Below are 24,867 nucleotides of genomic sequence, written 5' to 3' on the forward strand. Positions count from 1 at the left end.
AAAACTGTGATATACTGTTTCTCCAAGACTTCATTCTCAAATTAGACACAAAAACATACTGTTCCTTAACTTTTGGATGGCAGTGTACTTGACTGCACTATTTAAAAAAAAGTGAACTCCCCAGTGTTTAGAAGCACAGATACCAAAAGAAAAGTAACAAAACAGTAATTTTCAATTAATAAAAAATATTTAGTGTTATTTTAATATTACACAAATAAAAATGATATTGTTAAAGATTACAACATTCAGTATTATTATAGATTACAACATATGATATTATTATAGATTACAACATTCAGTATTATTATAGATTACAACACATGATATTATTATAGATTTAACATGTTTCCTTAACACCATTTTTTTAGATCTTATGTAAATGTACATATGTAATTTTAGGAGAATCTCAGATTACCATAATCATTTCATACACTTTTTAAAATCAATAACTTTTCTCTACTGTATGTAAAAGCTTTATGCACAATAACGTAATATATGCATTTAAACCTGCTCTTTGTTAACCCTTTCCGGCACAGTGTGTTCGGTGTGAACAAACCGAAAATATTCCCTCTTTAGACACTGAAAAAAATCGATAAATATCACGAAAACTACACTAATGGTTACTTTTAATCTCTTTTATTAATAATAGATGGCAGCACCACACAAGCAAATCATTAACGTTAAGATAATTCTGTTTTTAAAGACACTGATTTTTCAAAGAAATGTTTCAGATTTTTTTTTTTTTTTTAAATATAAAGAATATCATTTAAAAAAAATCTATAATTTTGTTGTTCGTATGCTAATCTGCCTATTCTGTATTACTTTTAATTTTCATCTTTGAAATATTGCATACAGTGCAGCCTTCAGTGTATGGTGTGTTCGGACTGAACACACTGTACTGGTAGTGCCTGTCATGTGGGAGTGAGTCACAGAATCTGGTCTCGTGCTTTAAACTCGGGGGAGGCTGAAAGCGCAGATTTATTTATATTTGTTTTTATTCTTTTCTGTTTTTGGTTTTGAAGACCCCAGTGCTTTGTTTTCACTTAGCTAATTGATTTTCAGCGAGAGCAGACCCCTTTTTTCCCTCTTGCTTTCATCGTGCGTAGTTTGCTTAGTTTTGATTTCTGTCGATTTTTATTTGTATATATATTTAATAATTACTTTTTCTAGTCAATAATTAATTGTAAATATTATAGTATTTTAATTATTTTAAAATTGTGTAAATGGCTCGGAGAGGCCTCAGCATTGCCAAAGCAATGAGAGTTTCCTTTTTTCCCCGGTTTTTTTTTTGGGGTGTGTGTAGAGTAGCAGGCCTCTCCGTGGTGCACCTTGTGTTATGCTAAATCTGCTACAGAGATCAGATTCTAGTGTTTTTAAATCATAGACAAAGTATTTTACTGTAATATGTTCTTTACAGCAATGCTCATCTATTGCAGCTCGTACGGCTCAGTGTGTTCGCTTCAGACACACCAACAAAATGGAAACGGTTTGTGCAGTCTTTGTAAAATTATACCTGCATACTCTCCTAGGCCTAAATAGACTGCCTACAATTTTTTTTGGTAAAATTCCAACTTTAAAGAGTAGCGTGCTGGAAAGTGTTAAACAGTATGCCATAAAATCTTTTTTTTTTTTTTTTTTTTTTTTAAATTTATTGTTTCTTTCTTACAAATATATCAAATTAACCAATGAAAATAAAACTAAATTTTATATTCAAATATTCATATTTATAGTGGTTTCTTAACATCTTCTCTTTCTATCATATTTTAACATCTCTCTGGAATAATCATGATTATTTTATTCAAACAATACATTTTCTAAAATGATTTTTTTCTAATTTTTTTTCATGTTACACAGAAAATTTTTTGAATAATATCCACAGTAGCATATTATGTGTATCAAAAAACTAGTCATCATTAAATAGCATACAATGAATTTCTTTCTTTTTTTTTTTCATTTATCAAAAATTTTCATATTATCAGAAATGTATAAAAAATTAAGCCCTGAAAACTGAATATATTTTAATATTAAAGAAACCTAACTTCAAGCATCCATATTTATATCATATTATGATAATGACTTAACAAATACACATAACAGATTTTTAAATAGCACAAACTATGCAGCATTTGGAATTGCAAATACTGTAAGAAAAATAATGAAACTTCATTTTGCAATTAACACAGTAAAAATACTTTTTAATATATATATATATATATATATTTTAAAGTTTTTGGTCATTTGAAGCTGAAAACTTACTGTCTGCTAAAACTTTTGTACAGTTTAAACAAATATTTGCAAATGTATTTTGCATTTTCATGAGAGTATCGAAGAATTCTCAACTGCATAACTGGCAGATTTTATTCCAAAATAGCCACTATTAATTATGTACATTTTAAAAAGTGAAATAGTGACTAAATGCTGACTGTGGCATTTTTGAAAATATGTTTTATAAAAAAATTTTTTTTTATATAAGTACTCTAAAAAGGCAATAACTGTGGATTATAATATTAGAAACTAATTTTGATGATTTCTTAAAATCTTCTTTGATTCTTCTTGTTCTTTGTTTACAGTTCTAAATATTTGCACTATCTTTGGTTTCTGCAGTTTGGAATGATGAAAGACTATTATAAACTCCCCCTTCAGTCAATAAATTATACAAACTTAATAATTTTTCTTTGCTGATTATACACTGAAGTTTCAAAGAATGCATGAAGTAACCAGCTATATGTATTAAAATTGCTGTTCATTCTTTGATACATTTAAATCCACATCACTATGAGTATCATAGACACAAAGAGATCACATGTCACTAAATTTGCTGCACAAAATATTTCATCAAAAGGGTATTTAATAGGGACATTTCCTAACTTGTCTGAATCTAGTATAGATACACTTTTCACTCTCTAAAATGTTCTGTATAGTCACATGAAATGTATACTACCTGACATTTAATGATACAAACCAAATGAAAATTCCCAATAGTCACTTTGAAACTTACCTGTCAGTGTTCCATTTGAAAAAAGATGTTTACTTCTCAATATCATGCATTTTGTAGTGTGTATCAAATTAAAATATGTTGCTTCCCTTAAAATTCCAGAAGGTGGTTATGTCATATTCTGCTATGCTTCTAGTCTAAAAATTAGAACTTTCTTCGGATACTGATTTCAACTCTCAAGAATCTGGGTTAGCAATAAATGTTATTTTTTTTTTTATGTTTAATAATTGTTATGCCTCATTACTTTTTAATAACTTCAGAAAAATTGCTGTCACCTTACCATTTACAAAACATAAATCCTGCTGGATGTAAAATTCTACAGCTACACTAGTTGTATCATGAAAAAATCTGTACAGCTTTTGTTTTTTAAATGCACATAGGATACACAACTTTAGAATTTAGTTTGTACCTTATATTGCAACTAAATACTTTTTGCAAAAGAGAAAAATCAGCTTTTGATATTTCCTTTATATTGTTACGAAATGTACAGGCGTAATAAGATGGCTTCCCCGCAAAGTAGTTTTAGGGCTGCCATAAAATGGCAAGGAAGGCAGGGTTGTCACATTTGGCGAGAAAACCCCCATTTGGCGACAAAATTGACAATATACCATGGGCGGATAGAGAACCTTCTGGAACAAATTCTTACCGGTTTAGCCCAGAATGTTCTCGAACACAAGTCGAAAGCTATATAAACCCTAGTGCGAGTTAATAAGTATCGAGTTGGTGTCTCGTCTAGCAAGTCAATCCCTGCTGAGTCGATCGAGTTGACAGCCGGGCAGCGAGTGCCGAGTGTGTCGTCGAGTTCACCGAAAGAGTCTCTTAGTGTATCGTGGTTAGTGCATCGTCGAGAGATGTGTTGAGTTCCGGGAATGACTGAACCGAAGAGGCGGGAGCTGTGAAAAAGTGCTCTGTGTGTCAGCGAGTGCGTCGCGAGTTGTAGCGTGGAGAGTCTCGAGAGTACATGGAGTTCCGAGAATGACTGAGCAGAGTCGGGAGCTGTACTCTGGTGCTTTGCAGTGAAGCTTGTAGGGTTTATATTTATTTTAACTAACATTTATTTTAAGTTTAAACTATCTTTCCTGTCAAGCCTTACTTTCCCCTGGAACTGCCAATGCCAGAATATGTAAATTTTAGTAGAACGCGCAAGGATTCAAATTATCAGCGGAAGTATTATGATTTAAATAGAAGGGAAACGAGTTCGGTGTGATATTCTTACTTCACGAGCGCGGAGGTAGTTAGCGAGAAATTGAAGAACCCCGCGTTTCGGCCTATGTGCTTGGCGGGAAGTAGTGTTAATCGTTCAAGTGAGCTTCAAGTCTGCTGAATTAGCAGCGGTATTGTAAAACGCGGTGAGTTAGTTATTTTAGAGAGCCTCGTAGTTAGAGTCTTGTCTTTAAGTTCTTTTCAGGTTATTATTTTTATTTGACCGCCGAGTTGGCGCAGTCTGTGAGTGTCAAGAGCACGCAATTGTAATTTTTACGTTGAATAAAAAGGGACTTAAACCCTTCACAAGAATCTGTATTTTATCCAGTTTCCACAGTCACCTCTTGGTTGCGTGCAAGTTGGAGGCGCGCAACATTACATTGGCGCCCGAACACTTATCGAACTGAAATGGCCGAAAATTGGATGGAAGCTGCTGGACAACACCAAGAAATGACAACTCAGTTGGAAGGATTTGGATATCTGGTCCAGACTTTGAGAGTGTCAATCAAGCCAAACGTCCATTTCGATGGAAAAAATTCGGTGGCGGTATTTCTAGAAGGTCTAGAAAACCACTTTCAGCTCTATCCTGTTCCTGAAAGACAAAAAGTTGCCATCGCCACATCAGCACTAAGAGGACAGGCCGCGCTATGGTGGAAAAATATAGGCAAATTTTTACTAGGGGAATTTGGAAGCCAGACATATACATTTGAAAATTTCAAAAAATCGTTAGTAAAGGCCTTCCCCATAGTGAAAGATCGCACACGGCTGGAAGCCGAGCTATATAGTTTCTATCAACGGGATACAGCAGAATTGACGGACTTTATTCTACGAAAAATCAAGCTAACGGATATGCTGTATGGGAAGAAACCCGATGCGGAGATTATTGAAATAATATTACCAAGATTGTTACCCGCTGTTCAAGACTACTTTGAAATTAGAAACCCAAGCACATTGCAGGAACTCTTCGAATTGGCGGTGAAGTTTCAAAATCGCAGAATAGCGGAAAAAGCGAGAGGGGAAACGTATTCTCAAAGTACCCGAAGGAAATCTTCAAATGAGGAAACCAGAAATGGAAATCGCTCTTATGGGGGAAAGAACTATCAAGCTAACGCATCGAAACTCGAAGGTCAAGGCCCAAAAAGAAAATTTGAAAATAAACATCCACGTACCCAGAAGACACAGATTGAAAGGAAAGCTTTAAACGACTAGAGGGGCCTGTGAAAGGGAGGGTCCAGACCCCAGAAGTTTAAAAAAAACCCTCAAATAGACATTTAAATACGGTCATCGTAAAAAATTCACAGCTACCAATTATATAAGTCCTGGTTGGCGATGTTCCAGTAGAAGCCCTCATCGATACAGGAGCAGAGGGAAATTTTATGAGTGAAAATTTCTTCAAAAAGAATTTTTATAGGGTACGATTATTTAAAACCAAAAATACGGGAATTATAGCGGCGCAAGGAAAAACATGTCACTGCATCGGGAAATTATCATTAAACTTACAGGTAAAAGAGGAAAGTCTCAAAGTATTAATTTTTGTAGTGAAGGATCTGCAACACTCTCTTATTTTAGGTATGGAGTTTTTAAGGACCGCGAGGGCCAAATTAAATTTTCAAGATAGTTCCGTGGTGTTGGAGGTGGACCAGAGGGTGGTGGAACCTGCGGAGACACCTGAATTGGACCTTAGCCATTTGAATGACCAGGAAAGTAAAGCAATACAGCAAGTGGTGAGTAATTTTTCTCATTTGTTTTCAGAAAAACCGGGAAACTGTCAGATCGTGACTCACAAGATTCAATTAAATGCCGAAAAACCTTGTAGGACTAAACCTTACCGCTATGACAAACAAAAAGACGTAATCATCGAAGAACATATTCAGGAGATGTTAAAGAATAAAATAATAACGCCCATAAATAGTGAGTACGCGAGTCCAGTCGTACTATGTAGGAAAAAGAACGAGTTTCCTCTTTCGGATAAAAGGGCTTGGAGGTTTGCTATTGATTACAGAAAACTAAATAGTATTACCAAATTTCCAGTTTACCCTTTGCCGGTTATAGACGAGATCATTAGACAGATCAAATCGACAAGATATATGTCTACTTTGGACTTAACGTCTGGCTACTATCAAATAGCTATGAGACCCGAAGATATACATAAAACCGCGTTTATAACAAAATCGGGCACTTATGCATTTTTACGCATGCCTTTTGTGTTGTGTGGGGCTCCATCAACATTCCAGAGAGCTATGGACATTGTTCTAAAGCCTGTCCTAGGAAAATCAACTTTAATTTATCTAGATGATATAATTATAGCGAGTAGTACGTTGGAACAACACATTAATGATCTAGAACAAGTTTTTAAATTATTAAAAGAGGCCGGTCTTACAATTAACGCCTCAAAATGCAAGTTCGCAACTAAAGAACTTAAATATCTCGGTTATAAAATTTCGCAAAAGGGTATAGAAACGCAAGATTCAAAAATAAAAGCTATTAAGAATTTCCCACCGCCCAACACCGCCAAGAAACTTTCTTCTTTCCTTGGGTTATGTTCTTACTATCGATCTTTCATAAAAGATTTCGCTAATATTGTTGAATCACTCTTAGTAATCAAAAGAAAAAGGGGTAAATTAACGTGGACAGCGGAAGCTAACACAGCTTTTGAAAGATTAAAAGAAGCGCTTATTAATGCCCCTGTTTTAAAATTCCCTGAGGGGGACGAAAACCTGGAAATTGCAGCAGATGCGTCAGACTATGCGGTGGGTGTGGTTCTTATGCAAAATAACCATCCTCTGGCATATTTTAGTAAAACGTTGAATCAGACGCAAAGGAATTATACAGCTACAGAAAGAGAAACATTAGCCGTATTAATGGCTGTACACAAATTTCGAGTTTATTTCGGCAAATCGCCAGTAACAGTCTTTTCGGATCATGCGGCTGTTGGTAGACTTTACTCGGGGAAAAGCCTAACGCCCAGGTTAATAAGATGGGCTTTAAAACTCCAAGAATATAATATCACAATAAAATATAAACCGGGTAAGGAAAACAATGTAGCTGACACACTTTCTCGTATAAAACTGGACGATGAAGGAAATGAACTTAAATGCGCTGTGTTGACTTCAAAAATTTTAGATTCTAGAGATACGGTTATTACTGAACTGAAAGCTGATCCTGAATTTGGAAATATCTATGCTTATTTGAAAGACCCCGAAAGCTTTGAGCACACAGATATCGATGCGATAAGAAATAGAGCAAAAAACTATGAAATAATAGATAATTTATTATTTTATACGAAAACAACAAACGAAAATCTTGAGTATAAACCAGTCATCCCAGCCTCGCTTCGATTAAGCATTTTGAAGGAATTACACGAAGCAAAAACAGCCGGCCATTTAGGGGTCAGAAAGACTTTAAAAAGGGTACGCGAGGCGGTATATTTCCCGCAATTATACAAAATAGTAACGGCATATGTCAGGTCCTGCAATCAATGTCAGTTAATAAATGATATTAATTACACCCCGGCCAGGTACTTAAATAGCATTCGCGCTACATTTCCGAATGAAATTTTAGGCATAGATCTTCTTGGTCCCTTCCCCCAGAGCGAGTTAAATAAAAATCGTTTTCTTTTAGTAATAGTAGATCATTTTTCAAAATGGACAGAAATTGTTCCACTTAAACGCGCGTCAGCCAAAACAGTCGCAGATGCATTCTTACACAGATACATTTTAAAATACGGTGCACCGATAAAAGTCATTAGCGATAACGGAAAACAATTCATTAGTCAAATATTTGAAAACATATGCAATGGACTTGGCATACGCCATATCAAAATGGTTCCGTATAGACCACAGGCTAACATAGCAGAAAGAGTTAATAAAAACATAGTAAAAATAATTCGCGGTTACGTGAGCACACATCACAAGTGCTGGGATGGCTACATAAATGAATTAGCTTATGCTTTAAGAACGGCAAATCATGATACTACGGGAAAAACTCCAGCAGAATTATTTTTAGGCAGAAAGTTAATTATGCCTTTAGATAAATTATTCTTTGTGCAACAAAGAGAGCAGGAGTTTAAACAAAAAGATGTGCAAAAGCTGATTGATCAGGCGCTTAAAAGCTCGGATACGGCAAGAAATAGGCAGAAAATATATTATGATAGAAAACGCCGTGAAGCAGATTTTAAAGTTGGGGATAAAGTATTGAAGCGGAAATTTTCTTTATCAAGTGCCCCAGACAATTTTACGGCAAAGCTAGCTCCAAAGTTTGAAGGCCCCTATGTAATTCAGGAAATCAAAGGAGTAGTATTATATCTTAAGAATGAGAGAGGGGAAATCTGTAAAGCAAGTCCCGACCAGGTGAAAAAATACTATAATCCAAATGATTTTGAAATCCTTAAAAGTTTCTTGCAGGACTCAAGTCGAAACGAAATAGAAGGTCCAGAGACAACAACTATTCCACCACCCAAGAAACAGAGAACTGAAGAGAGACCTAGCCCTTCTACAAACCGGACGTCGGTATCAAAAAGAAAAAATAACTTTCAAACTCCAGCGTTTAAGAAAAACAAAAATACAGAGGCACCGGGTAAAGAAACCGTGGTAAAGAGAAAAACACCACCTACAAAGGATTGCAGGAGAAATTATATATCAAGGAGAACGCGCACACGGCCACAGAGTCAGGTGCCAGCAAGGCCGCCGTTCCGGAAACTGAAACGGCAACAGGAGGCACAAAAATACGACGAACAGAAGAAATTCAAGAAGGACTCCAGACCGGAGGACGTCAAAACCAGCCGTCCCAGGGAAAAACGGAAATGCCAAGAACCAGACGATTACTCCGCCAAGAGGCCAGCATGTAGAGGACGCAAAAGAAAAAGTAATGTGGACGACACTCGGAGGGCAGTAAGGAGAAGATTAACATCCATGAAACCTCTAACTTGGGACCAATTTTGCCAAAAACGAATGACGGAGTTTCAAGCATCAAAAACTCAAAGATAAGTTAAAACCTTCTATAAATTTTTTTTCTCTTTTGTTCCGAAATGTTATGCATAAGTACGAAGTTCTATGTTTTGATGAAAGTCAATATGTCTTGCTTGAGACTTAGTTTTGTTTTACTTTATTTAGCTAAAGCAAAAGTATTATTTTCTTTAAGTGTAAAAGCTAAAAACAAGCATTTTCTGTTGGTCGAAAGACTAATTCTGTTATGTTAAAGCCAAAATTTGGCCGAAGATAAAAATAACTTCGTATTCTTGTATTAATAAGAATTTTAGTTTCAGTGCCGCCAGTTTGGCGAAGAATGAGTAAAGTAAAAATTTATTTTCTCTTATTCATTTTATGGTAAATTGTAAAAATCATATGTATTAAAATTTTGTAAATGTACGTAAATACTTGAATGTTATGTAAAAGTAGAATTTAGTCTAGAAGAATAAAATTGTAGATGCTAAAAGTGAATGCTTAAAAGCAATGAAGTCGAAATTTAAGTATTAAATTGTAGATAAAGTCATGCTTTAGAGCGAAAGCCTGCATGTTTAAAGATGAATGAGGGGGAAGTTAGAATGAATGTGTTTTGTAGGGTTCTCCACCTACATTTGAATTTTTAAGAATATTAAAGTAGCTCATTGAGTTGTAGAATGTCGCGTAAGGTGTGTCTATTTGGTCATTGAATTCTAACAAATCATGGTGGTTAGGGGAGGTGTTGTAAGACTAAAACACGAATATTCCCGTTTGACACCACACATGGTGGAGAGCCAGGGTAAAGTTAAATTAATGCTTGAAAAATTGAATGAATGTGAATTAAGCAATAGCTAAGAAAAACGAATCGTTTAAAAACAAAAATTTCTTGTGTCAAGAAAGTGTAAATTATAATGTATGTAGAAAGATACTGATACTTATTCGTTCCAGATGCTGGAAGGAAAGACCAAGATTGATTGATGAAGTCCAGGAAAAGTTGCTGTAAGAAGAGAGAGTTATAACGAGCAACAGAATTTTAGTATACAATTTGTTACATAAGATTTTTTTTTGTGTAAACGAGGTTCTCGCCAGTTAGTTCAGAATTAGAGAAACTTACAACAGGTCGTTTGTAGGACCTGCTTCCAAGTTTTCCAAATTCTGGCAGCGGCAAATGTAGGGTTTATATTTATTTTAACTAACATTTATTTTAAGTTTAAACTATCTTTCCTGTCAAGCCTTACTTTCCCCTGGAACTGCCAATGCCAGAATATGTAAATTTTAGTAGAACGCGCTAGGATTCAAATTATCAGCGGAAGTATTATGATTTAAATAGAAGGGAAACGAGTTCGGTGTCATATTCTTACTTCACGAGCGCGGAGGTAGTTAGCGAGAAATTGAAGAACCCTGCGTTTCGGCCTATGTGCTTGGTGGGAAGTGCTTGGCGGGAAGTAGTGTTAATCGTTCAAGAGAGCTTCAAGTCTGCTGAATTAGCAGCGGTATTGTAAAACGCGGTGAGTTAGTTATTTTAGAGAGCCTCGTAGTTAGAGTCATGTCTTTAAGTTCTTTTCAGGTTATTATTTTTATTTGACCGCTGAGTTGGCGCAGTCTGTGAGCGTCAAGAGCACGCGATTGTAATTTTTACGTTGAATAAAAAGGGACTTAAACCCTTCACAAGACTCTGTATTTTATCCAGTTTCCATAGTCACCTCTTGGTTGCGTGCAAGTTGGAGGTGCGCAGCGTTACAAGCTGTCTCTACCATAATAGCCTGATAACCTGAAGGCTGTGTCGCTGATTGTGTCAGCGTGTTTATAGTAGTTCTTCGACAACTGTAAAAGTGTTTTGGAGGCTGTCCTGATTAATATTGGTAAATAAAGTGTGTTTCGATACTTGATCAAGTGCTGTCGTCGTTATTCACTCCAAATTCACACGAACCCCGTACGAACGTGAGGGAAGAAAATGACGTAAGCACTGGTGTCAGAAAAGAAAAAAAAGTAACAATATTTTCTAATTTTGTGGAAATAAATGTTTCTGTTTTATTTAATCATTGATTGTGAACAGATTTTAATTAGCTACACAAAAATGCCTATTTAAACTCTGTGAAGATGACAATTTAGAGAACATGTTTCAGTTAATTCTATTATTGTCTGGTATCAAATGCACAACATTAAAGCCTGCGTATATGAGTAATAATACAGCTGGTTTGGTTACATGAAGTAAATATTCAGTAGTTCAAATTAAGTATTGGTGCAGTCCAATAAATTCTTTGTATTTTGAAAATAATGAGCGTACCATAAAAGCTTAATGTTGTTGTTCCTTCTGTATTGACTTCGTTTTCACAAAAACCAAAAAGTGCTTTGACTTTGTTTGCAGTTTTTGTTTTTATGTGAACTTCGTCAATGAGAAAATTCCTTTTGCATTCTTTAGTTGACAATGCATTACATTTTCTTTTAACATAGGTAGTATTATTTATGTTAATCATTGCTTGATTTAATTTCAAACAGGAAATCAGTCTTTTCAAATGCCTTACAGATAGCATCTTTTCCAAATTTCTTGCAAGAACTGCTTTTAAGCATTTTTGAATGCATGGAACATGATGTAGATTTCATGTATAAACAGTGTGCAAATATCGCCAGATAACTGCTGAACTTTTTTCTTTGCCAGATTTTTTTCAAACAGTGTCATTTACTCCAAAATAAAATGGCCATAATTTTATTACTGTACTCCTCTTTCTTTATTAAAGCTTACCAGTATTTAACAACTGTCTCGAAATCATGTTCAGAAATTTATTATCATTATTTGTCAGATTCAAGTTAAAACTTTGTAAAATTCACTTCACAGTATAATATTTAGCTTTTTATTCGATATGTAGTTTACTTTATCCAAATGAACAGGCTTGTTGTCGTAAAATATTTCAGTATTCATTATCTATTTTTAAGCACTTTTGGATGCATAGAGCTAGACATAAACATAGAAATATAACACAATTCATCAAAATTTTTTACCATACCATTATATTTCTGTACATTGTCCTTTGTATTAGCTTTCCAGTATTTGTCAGCTGTCTCAAAAGTATTTTCAGGAATATCATCATTATTTGTCAGATTTTCAGAAACAGTTCAAACGTTCTGAAATTCACTGTACAGTCATTTTGTTCAATATGTACTTTACTTTTACAGGTTTGTTGTCATAAAATATATCAGCATTTATTTATCTATTTTTAAGCACTTCTGAATGCATGGACCTGGACAAAAGCTTCCAGGACATAAAAAATTTAGATGTGCGTGGATAACTTATAAAAATGTTGAACTGCAGTGTATGTAATCTTAATATTATGATGCGGAAACATCTGATTACATTAAAGTAGACATACATAAGTATTAAGTAATTACATAAGTATGCTAAGTTTTAGAATTTAAAAGTCACCCAAGAGGAATATTCCAAAATAATTGTTATTGAGCCAACATTATTGACTTTCCACACTTTTTACCTAGTGGAAGGAGGCTTTAGTTAAATCAGTCTACAGGAAATAAGAAACAAGTTTAATATTTTTATACAAGGTGATTAAGTTATGCCAAATATTTTTTAAAACATGTATCACTTCATCAAACACAACCATCACAATAATTGAAAGTGAACTTTTATGCAATTAGAATCTGATTTTGTTTCTAAAACTTGTTCATAAAAATAACAAAATCATTTTTTCCCAAAAACTTTTGTACATATTCTTAATATAATTGTGATCCTCAAGTAATTTATGTGCAATTATTTGTGTTGTGATTATGTCATATGCTTTATATTACAGAGAAAAACGTAAGAGGATTTATGAAAAAAATTCATTAAAAAGGTTGATGCAAGAAAAGAGTTGGGAATCCCTGCTATAGATCGTTTTTATGGTGCTTAATGAAATTTATTTTATATATAACAAACATTAAATATATTTTTGTGCATCTTACTTTCATGCCAAAAATACTTTGTGTCTTAAGAATATTTCAATTTTATAACCTGGTTATTACTGTCAGGATGTATTTTCTTGGATCTTTATTTTTTTAGCAATCATCTAAAAGGTGTTCTGTCTACATGACATTAGAATTAATTCTGGACCAAAGAAATATTAACAATTTTATCCAAAATTAAATGCAGAATAAAAGTTTTATTCACTAAATACATTCAAGTTTTGCATTAAAAAAATAAGATTTTTCCCCATTTTATGAGATAATATTAAATTGCTGTGATGATGTGGTAGATTATAAACCTATCACCCATATATTACATATGTTAATTATGAAGAGAAAGAAATTGAATGTTTCTAGTCCTTGAAAATGTAAAGAAGTATTTTATCACTTTTATTCTTATAATTATATTGTTTTTATATTGGTAGTAATCATAATTAGTTTATTGAAAGACCTTTAAATGTTTATAAAATTTTATTGGATTTAGTGCTAAATTTTACTCGATTTACACTGTTATGTAAATAAAAGGAATATTTTCTTATCTGCCCCCTTACAAAGTTGACAGCTCATCAGCAACTTAATAGGTTGATGAAAGATATTTGCTTAGGTATTTTTATTGCTCATAAGTGATGTTCTATTCACTAATATTAATAATACTAATTTTATTTGAAACAAGAAATTGTATGAAAAAGAAAAATTTTTATGACCACTATTTATATTTTTGCAGTGAATGCAAAAAGAATGCAGCAAAATAGAGTATAGTGAAATGACAATTAAATATAAATCCATATGTATTCAAATATATATCTGCTATGCTCATGTTTGGGTTGGCTATTGTAATGTGTATGCTGAAAATATGCCAAAAACACAGAAATCTGTTGAGTGTTAAAAGTGGAATGTAAATAATCAAGGTACCATAAAAAGTGAAAGTAAGGAGGTAAGTATTTCAAATACAGTTTATATTATTGTTATTTGTGAAATATATCATATTTTTCAGGAGAACAGAAGAAGATCTGTGTGCTGTGTTGTTTTCATTTATATTTACAGTAATAATCATTTATGTTTCAGAGAAGCTTTTTCTTTCTTTCTTTTTTTTTTTTTCCCCTTTACTTTCATATATATAATAATGAGGAATTTTTTAACTATTTTTGTAGAATCAAATTCTAGTAAAAGAAGTCCTCGAAAAGTTGAGCAAGCCAAAGCTAATGAGATTCTGAAAAAAATAGTATCACCTTCTGACTTTTTTGGATCAAATCCTGTGTCAAGATCTGAAAAGAAAAAAATATTAAAAGAGGAGGTTTGGAAATATTTTTTTGTTAATTTGTCATGATACTTTAAAACATTGCTTTGCAAATTTGTGAAAAATTTATTTTAATGGTATTTGGGTGCAGTAATGACATTAGTTTTGTATTCTACTAAACACAGTCTTACAATAACTATCTGGATGCCTTACCATTACTATCTAAATATTATATGTATATGCAATTATATTAGAATAAGATTTATGTATGTGGCACTGCACTGGACTGCTTATAAATTTTTACTATATATGAAAATTTCAGTCACACTGGAGATCCTTAAGATAAGAGTTACTTGTAAATCATATGCAAATTTGCAAAAAATAAAGCTATTTCAGCCAAGAAATATGCAAAATGTCTATTAAGGGAAATAAATAAGATTTTGTACAAAATTATTGAAGCAAACTATAAATTATCATGATTCCAAAGCATAGAGTAAGTGAGAATTCTCGAATTGCTCGTTACAAGTGCAGAAGGAAGTTTGTGTGTTGTGTATTACTGTGGTTATGTAGCTATTTACAAGTTAAAGAGATGGAATTTTTAAACTTATAATAACATTCATAAATAACTCATAAAATGTTAACACTTACACTAACAGTGTTACATTTAGCATAATTGCATTGTGTGAATTTTCTTAATTTTAGTTATTGATCCTAAAATCTTCTGAATCTTGTTTATCAGTATATAAATGCAATTCCTTTGTGGCAGAAAACATGTAGCCAACATATTAACTTTTGTGTATACAGAAAAATCTGTTTAATGCAGTGGTCACCAAACTTACAAAGCTTCTAAACCACTGTACCGTTTTTTAAATCCTACTATGAGCTACTAGCCAAAAGAAGCTTTAAAAGAAGCTTTTTTAAAAAAAGTTACATTTGTTTATTGCCTATAAACTTATATTTCTAGTAAATATGAAATCAGTTTCAATTAAATTGTATATAACAAAAAGAAACTGAAATTGAGCTGTGCATAAGAAAGAAATTGAATGTGTTGTTATTAATAAATAACAAATGTAGTAAAATATTTTGATTAGACTTTTAATGAGAAGAGTGTAACTCTTTTTTGCTACCAATGAGTTTTTAATGTTAGGAGAATAGGAAGTGGCTGTCATTCGAATACAGTTGTCCAAGTGTTCATCTTGGAGTCTGTTTCGGTATTATTTTTAATAAATTTAATACTGGAAAGCGAAATTTCACACAGGTATGTAGAGCTAAACATTGCCTTCACTTTGAGACAAGCCTGGTTGAAAAGTGAGTATTTTTCTTTAGGAACAAGAGGCCTTTACAGATAAATTATTTTGAAAATCAGATAGTTCAAACACCACTGTAGCATTATCTTCTTGGAAATCAGAATGCTCCATGACACAAATAAGAGAACTTTTCAGAATCATTCTCTTTAAAAGGCAATTTGACAAACTGTACAACAACTGAAATCTTGGAAGCATTTGTAAACTTCTCAAATCTGAAATAATTTCAATATATTGTTTGTTGTTTTAAGGAGGCATTAAAGATCCTTTCTTTTCAAGGGTTTGCTTCAAACAGACAATGTGTTTGCATTCACCTTGGATGATATTTTTATCCCACAGTTCCAGGGTTTTGAAGAATGAAGCAACATCTGAAATTGTTCCACCAGTATCTTTATTCCTACTTTGAAGAAGCTGCAAATATTAACTTTTTGGTGAAGTCTGTGAGAAAAGCAAAAAACGCTGTAAAACTCTTCCTCCACTCAACCAACGAACTTCCATATGAAGCACTACATCACCATACTGGCAATCTAGTTCATCAATCAATGCTCTGGGCAAGCGTCTCTGAATTGCATGTGCTCTAACTTTGTTTAATATTTTTATGAGTGTTTTCATTACATCATACTTAAGAAATTCCCACATAGTGACTCATCATGTATTACTCAATGGAAAGACATAAATTTCGGAAAGCTGTTGTCTTTACGACACAAAGTTATGAATTCCTTCTCTCTGCCTACCATTGCACGAGCTCCATTAGTTAAGCCCAACAACTTATTTACAGAAATATTTTGAAATGTGATAAGGTCTTTAACAGCTAAAAACATGTCTATTAATGGTATAATCTTTGCCAGCTCACCTCTTATTTCGAAATTATCAAAAACCATTCTTGCAAAAACGGTCAACTGAGCTGTATCAACTATACCAGTCAATTCTTCAAGTTGCAAGTGAAGTAGCTGCAGCGATCAGTTTTAAGTTGTCAGTAACATCAAAACTCATAACCTTTTCATTACTGTATTTACAGAAAGCTGTACAGATTTAATAGCAAAAATTATCTCAATTCTCTTTTTGAAACGATCAAATAATGCATCTGCAGCTTCTAAAAATGCAGTTTTGATTATTTCACCGTCTTCCTATGGTTTCTTATCCTGTGCAATAATATTTGAAACTCGGAATGCCGCCTTAGTCGCTCCTTTATTTTTGTTTAATGATTTTGAAAAAGTTTATTGTTAATCATTAAGTTTAGATTTTAACTGCCTTACCTTTTCTTTTCTAGAGCATAATTCAGTGGAAAATCCTTTTCAATCCCTGCGTGAATGATTTTGAAGTGAAGTTCAATGTTCCCATTTTTCCCAACTGATACACTTGCTTAGCACAGTAAATACACACATTTATCCTCTACCTGAGTAAAGGAGCAATCAGTTTCCCATTCCGGATGAAAGCGATAAAATTTTGCTTGAACACGCCATCAGTAGAACAAACCTGGCTTAGTACCAATGCGTAAATCAAACTACCCAAATTAGCAAATGTCTCATATACACACGAAAAACATAGCATGCACAACCTCATGCATATACAATCAACTATGAGATAAGGCTGACAATGGCAGTTGCCCGGAAAAAACAAGCACTTGTTGTCGTGTGCACCCCTTGTCATCAGTGCAGGGTTGCCATGCTACCGGGAAAACCGTAAAAAGTGAGGGAATTTGAAAATTGACCAAAAAATTCAGGGAAAAGTCAGGGAATTTAAATATTTTAGTCAAAATCTGGAAAAGTCAGGGAATTTCATAAGGATATTCCCCCCGAAAAAAGCAAGTTGGAACCGATCACTTTCTAGGCGAATTATGTATCGCATGAGCATCATTTGGCCAGCTGGCATAGTGCCAATTTTCGCTGCTCCAATCAGATTGTCTTGAGCGAAAGGCAAAGCAAGTTTCCAGCAACTTTTACTTTTCAGTAACCACGAGTATCGAGAGACTCCCATGTGCATATGCAGTGCACGTTGAACTAAAGAAAATACGTATTCTCATATAAAATAAAAGCAGTTTAATTCTAGTATAGGGCAACATGGAGGTTAGAATAGCCTCTATGTATCATATACACGGGATTTGGGGATATTATGATGAGCAGTAAACGGGTCATTTTGGTGTTGGCGACAATTTTCAAAATTGTGCCAAAGCCATAGCGTATATTAGGATTTTACCGCAAAATCTTTTTAACCCTCCCTTTTTTTAAATAAATGCCTTATTTGTCATTTTGCAGTAAAATAAAAAATAGTAAACAATCACCTAGGCTAACAATTTAATGTAACTATATTCACCAAAATATCGTTGATTATTCCAATCAATTTTTAAATAATTATCTTTATTTTAATGTTATTTATGTTATTTAATGTTGCTTCTTCTCTTTAAATTTATTTATTATTTATTAGTAAATAAAACCTTCAAATTTCAGGAGAGTTTCTCTGCATAATCCTGACATTAATTCTAGCAGTATGATGACATACCATCACAAAATTTAATGCATATATGTTTTGCTTATGCATGCTACTAAATAAATATAAAATACCTGAATTTATTTAAAAATATCATTAAATAGATTTTTCTTTCTTTAAGCTGAGAAATGTCTGCAAAAACAGACATTTTTTAATATAGATTGGGCAGATTCTAATCTCATTCTTCAGTGGAGAAAACAACTCCTATTATAGTTATAATGGTAATGTTTTGGGGATAATTTATAAGTCATATGTAATATATATATGTAAGTCATATGTAATTGGCAAATTTTTTTGTTTTCAAGTGGTACCATAATTAATTTAACCTCTTAGCACAGCCAATGTGCATTACACAGATAGACTGGAATTTTCTTAAAACACACTTGGAAAACCTGGAAAAGTCAGGGAATTTCATTTTCCTATTTGAGTGGCAACCCTGTCAGTGTCAGCTCAGTGGGGGGAATCAAGGTTAGCAAACCGGATCAATTGAAAACGATCTATTGAAAATGCTCCCGTGAGCTGCTAGTAGCTCGTGATCGACGTTTTGGTGATCACTGGTTTAATGTTATTACTTATCTATAAGTAACAGATTCTTACTGAAAACAAGTCATTACAGTGAGCAGTTTGAATAATTATAATTCATAAATTTGGCTAAATAGACTGACTGTTAGCATCAGTTTGGCTAGTCCATGACAGCATGTATCTGGTCATCATCAAAGAGAATTTCTGTAGCATGCTCAGTAGAATTAAAAACAACTAACTAGAATTAAAACCTTTTGTAAATAATTTCTTACTGTATGAGCTTTGTTTCAATTTGAAATTGTGTTGTATAATCTAAACAGCATTTTTATCTAAATAAATCTAAATAGCATCATAATAACATTTTCTTTTAACAAAAGGCCCCATCCATTTCTTAACATGCTACCCTTTTTTTTTAAAGTAAAATTTGGTATGACATTTAACAGTTTCACTAATGAAATGTATTAATCTCTAAAATTAAATTTTCATTCAAAGTGGGCAGTATTTTAATATTTTATTGAAAAACATCAATTACTTATTATAAATATCAACTCCTTTGTAGTATTTTTAATTGTCTATTTTTGCAGTATTTCTAATTATATAGTTGTCTCTCTCCTTTTTTGTTAAACAATTTTTATAACATTACAGGATTTAAAACAAATTTATCTCTGCAAATTGGCCCCAAAATATTACATAATATTAAAAAAAAATATGTTTACTGATTATTGACTCATGTAAAAGGAACATATTATCATTTGATTTAATTGCACTATCTGATTATCATATCTATTGAATAATTCTCATTAATAAAGGTGTACTTATTTGAAATTTTATTTTGGCTAGTTTGAAGTTAGACATAATATCACACAACATTAGCATGTACAGTAAAATTCATTTTTTCAAGTTTTTGCATCTCTGTCTCTTTAATTTTATTGCTGTTGTTGCATAGAAGGATTCCCTATTTCAATAAATGTAATTGTTGAAGAACTATCATGTAGGAAAAGAATATTTTTGTTGAAGTCCCTATTTCTCTTACACCCATCTTATAGAAAATTTTTTCCTCATATGCCATTTTTTATTATTAAAATTGAAGAGTTCATTATAGCTTGATAATTTAGAAAATTTTACAATTTTAAATTTATTGAAAATTAAACATTGGAGGAAAATTACATTGAATGGATGTTATATATTTTGAAATATAAATAATGATCCCCTTCCCATCTCTTGAATGTCCTCCAATATCTTGAAGGAACAAAATATGTATTATGTCTTTTAGATATGCATTATCCTCATTTCTGTTTTTCATATATTTAATTAGTCAATTTATTTATTTATAGAAGTCAGTTATTAAAAGAATACATGAAGATGATGACTTTGAAGAAACTCTTTCAAGGTTAAGTCCAGAAAAATTGCCCGAAGTTAGTTTAATTTTTATTAGATTGTATATGACTAGTTAATCAATTTATCTATCAATAGGAAGTAACTTGCAAGTAAGAAGCATTTTGACGCATTGAAATTGTTTAGAAACAAATAAATATGTGTATGTGTGTATATGTATATAAGTGTGTAATGCAGAAAATAAAGTAAATTAAAATAAGAAGTTTAAAAACCTATCCCATATTCAATTTGGAACAAACCAAACATCGCCCCCCCCCCAAAAAAAAAACACATGGAATCTTAGTTTTTTTCATTTTGTTTCTTCTGAATTGAATATAGGATGGATTTTAAATGTGTTATTTTAATTTATTATATTTTTTGTGTTATTACCACCACTTGTTGCTGCTTTCAAATGGATTAGGATTTGAATTGCTATTTCCTCTGTATTTATTCATTTTCATACATGTGTTTGTGTGTGTATGCATATATAATATGTGTGTATGTGTAATAATAAATGTATTTTTGATGCAAACACAGCCAAAATAACTCAATCTATGCATATAAATACATGCATAATTAACATAATATAAGAATTATATAATGAGAATTAAGTTAAACTAAAATGGTGCAGTTTAGAGAGATTTATTATAATCATGTTATTTTTAGACTAGAAAGGGGAAATAATGGGCTGTTAGAATTTTGATTTACATATTTTTTTATACACAAACACACATAGAGTGGTCATAAGAAAACTCCTCGATAATAATAAGCCCTAACAGCCTATTCCTTAACCAATCAAAATAAAATTTAAGGTAATATTTATTGAAGGTATGTGTTCAAGATTGTGATGATTTATAACAATAGAGCTTTCATGAATACAATTATGGTGTAAAAATTTCGAAAGGCAACCCTCACTTTTCCCCTCAGCAAATTGATCAGTGCATTGAAAAATTATAAATGGCTTTGGAAGAATACATGTATGATGAAAATTGTTGGCATAAAACATTTGCAAAGAAGACCATTGTAATGATCCAGTGACAACACAAGAGTGGAGAGGGGGGAAAACTACTTAAATTTACAAATTTTTAATATGTGCACCTCCACAGAAGATAATGCACTGCATGTGAGATATTGTTGACAACAATGATGAACATAACATCACAGGAACACAATCTATATAACTTCACGTTTTATGGCATCTTTCAATTCTGACAAGCCTCGTGGTTTTGATGTGTACACCCTTATATTTCAGATAATACCAAGAACAAAAATCCTTAAGAGTTAGGATGGGTTTGCAGTGGTAGTTATTGCAGCACTTGCCCAAGCACCTGTGAACATATATGAATGTTATATGTCAGAATTAAGAGATGCCATGAAACATGAAATGATACAGATTCCTTCTGCAGTGCTAGGACCATTATTGTTGTCAACAATCTCCCACATGTAATGTATTATCATATGCAAATATGGGCTTATTGAAAACTTGCAGTTCCAATAAAAGTTTTCTCCCTCTTCTCTCTTGGCTGTCATTGGTCCTTTACAATGCTCCTCTTAGCAAATATTATACACCAGCAATTTTCATCACATGTATATTGTTCTAATGGCATTTATGGTTTTTCAATGCGTTGATCAATTTGCGCGGGAAAAATGTGGGTGTTCCTTTTTAAAATTATTTCACAGTAACCGTAATCATGAAAGCTCTATTGTTTTAAATAATTACAATCTCAAGCACATACTTTCAAATAACAGTATCCAAAATTTAATTTTGATTGGTTAAGCCAGAGGTGGGGAACGTGTGGCCTCCGTGCCCACATGCTGCCTCCATGCGTTTCGTGAGTGGCTCCTAGCTCCTGTATATATTATTGTTGTAATCTATATAATATTTAATTATATAATGTTAACTTTTGGGGGTCGTGAGTTCGAATCCCATACGCTTTTTGCACCCTGTCTGCAACTTTCTCAGCTTTTTGTTCCAATTTGATCTATATTCGTGTTTTATAATTTATTTATATTATTATATGCATTAAATATATTGTTTTATTTATACTCTTATTTATTTAAAATTCCCCCTGCAAAAAAGTTTGAAAATGATATAATACTAATTTAAAGCATACCCTGTACATATATAGTTGAATTTAACAAACATTCTCTATTTGTAAAAAGCAAATTTAAAGTTAATTAAATTTAAATGAAATTTAATGCAAATAAATAAGTGATTAATTATTGCTGCGAACTAATCTACAATATCATTTAAATTCTGAGAGCGCATGTAAATCAAGTGCAAGTATCAAAATTCATGAATAAATATATAATTCCAAAAATTTATTAATCCTAAAAAATTTATAAAAATGCGTAGATTATTAATCCTAAAAAAATTATAAAAGTGCGTAAGTGAGTAATAGGATAGATTATTAATCCTAAAAAAATTATAAAATGCATAAGTGAATAATTGGATAGCTTATTAATCCTAAAAAAATTATAAAATGCATAAGTGAATAATTGGATAGCTTATTAATCCTAAAAAATTATAAAAATGCATAAATGAATAATAGGATAGATTTAATCCTAAAAAATTTATAAAAATGCATAAGTGAATAATAGAATAAATAAATTTTTGGAATTATATATTTATTCGTGGATTTTGATACTTGCACTTGATTTACATATGCTCTCAAAATTTAAATGATATTGTATGTTAGTTCACAGCAATAATTAATCATTTATTTGTTTGCATTAAATTTCATTTAAATTTAATTAACTTTAAATTTGTTTTTTACGAATAGAAAATGTTTGTTAAATTCAAATTTCATTCCATGTAGCAACGGCGCAAGAGAATTATTTAAATTTAATTTATTTTAAAACCCTGTGGATATATATATATATATTTTCATTTCACTTTTATGTGAATGTATATACATGTGCTCAGACTTTGGGATGTTTACTACTCTAAACTTTCATTCCAGTTAACATGAGACAGTATTAATGCCCTAAACATTTTTTAACAAAAAATTACTATAATAATTGCTTTTAAATTCAGTTCTCTCCAGCAGAAGTGCAAGAATTAATTAATTAAATATTTCCATTTTCTTTACCTAATGTGTGTATATATAAAGAGAAAAATCTTATTTTTATAACTTCTTCTATAAAAAGAGATATGAATTAGAAATGTTTAAATTAAAAATAATATTTTATGGATTATGCATAAAATATAACTGCCCATAGTGCATTTTAAAACAAACGAGATTTCTAATAAATTATCCAGTTATGACCCTGAAGTCAGCAGTATACAAGCATAGCAAATTTTGTGTAAATATTGTGAACCTTTCTTTACAGTTGCTCTGTATTTTTAAAGTACCAACTATTTTTTAATTCCTTTAACTTTTTTTATTTTATTTATTTATTTGTTTATTTTTTCACTAACAGTACATTTTAGTTTTAATAATATATATATATTATTTCATTAATATTTAAGGCTTCTAGAAACGCAAAAAATTTTTTAAAATTTACTTCAGCTTCTATGGAATTAGTGAAGTTCATTATAACCTTATTTATCTAAAAATTGCTAGCGTACTTTACTTTCGCAGTTCATAAGCAGAAATAAAAATTTCCAATAACATGGAATTTAGTAAACAAAACTTTTCTGCGTTTACGTCAGGATCCATATCAAATCCCAAACAAACAATACTCGCTTAAACGGGAAAAATTCAGATGTTCAGCGTCGTAACTCACGAAGTGCTTGTTTGGCACCAAAATATTACAGTGACACCTAGCGGCAGAAATGAAAATATTCTACGGATATGCGGCAGTGGAAACGCTTGTACGGATGCCGTAGGCGTGTCTTCAATTGACGCAACGCGTTCGTACGCAGTAGTGGAAATGAGGCTTAACTTGTTCTTTTGTAGCAGTAGGACCTATTTCTAGTTCAAATGTTTGAGTAAGAGAAATATTATTGCTGTACACATCTTCCGGATCATTTTGTTTAACAACATGTTTAGAAATATGAACACCATCTTTGTTTATATTAACTTCACCCTGTTTAAGGATGTCCATGCCAATTATAGCGTCAAATGGCATTACATTACTGTCTACAACATAAACATTAGTTGTAAATAATTCTGTATCTATTAAAATGTCAGCTGTAAAATAACCCACTGGTTTAATTTTGTCATTACCAAAGCCAGTTAACATATTAGGAAACACACTTAAAGCGTAATTCCCGATTTGTTTATAAATGTCGTTAGACAGAACCGTTGCTTCGCTTCCGGTATCAATGATAGCGGTGAGTGATATATCATTAATTTTGATTACTTTATAGAGTAGGTTCGGCGCATGAAAGTTGATTGATGTGACAGCATTCGTTTTTTCAGATATTGGACTGTTATTTTTGTCAATTTGCTTCGGAGTTTTCTTAATACAGGTAAAGGATTTATGACCGAAATTTCCACAAGATAAATATTTGGGTCTGCGATGTTCGTCGGGACAAAATTTAGATAAATGACCAAATCCATTACAATTATAGCATTTAGATGACTGATAATTACTGGAATTTGCTGAGAAACCTTTTCTATCACGTAGCTAAAAATGTAGATTCACAAGATTGAATTTCGCACTTTAAAAAAGAAAGAAGGTCAGAAATTGTTAATCGCATTTTGAATATGTGTTTCGCTTAAAATCTTAAACAAGATTTTCTGGCAATAAATTTAGAACAATTGAAATCAAAAGTGGACCATAGGATTTTGAATCCTCTTGCAATGAATCTAGATTTCGTATAGCGATATCGAACTCATCATATAACTTTCTCAAAGCTGGAACATTTGAACAGTTTTTAAAATTTTGCAAGTTTAAAAGTTTACT

At 32.0% G+C, this 24,867-nt stretch overlaps 1 protein-coding gene across 2 annotated transcripts in view; it reads left to right on the plus strand.

Annotated features, from left to right (window-relative positions):
- The window catches only part of Gnf1 (germ line transcription factor 1), a 203,990-nt gene that overhangs the window by 32,892 nt on the left and 146,231 nt on the right, over positions 1 to 24,867 (plus strand). For both annotated transcript variants that reach the window (XM_085812770.1, XM_085812769.1), the window contains exons 5-6: positions 14,241 to 14,383; positions 19,974 to 20,054. In XM_085812770.1, coding sequence (XP_085668896.1) covers positions 14,241 to 14,383; positions 19,974 to 20,054 — 224 coding nt within the window. The remainder of the gene's footprint in view (positions 1 to 14,240; positions 14,384 to 19,973; positions 20,055 to 24,867) is intronic.

Source organism: Stegodyphus dumicola, chromosome 3 (genome assembly GCF_044657685.1).
Source record: "Stegodyphus dumicola isolate Sdum_Otavi_A_Nest chromosome 3, ASM4465768v1".
Taxonomy (NCBI): domain Eukaryota; kingdom Metazoa; phylum Arthropoda; class Arachnida; order Araneae; family Eresidae; genus Stegodyphus; species Stegodyphus dumicola.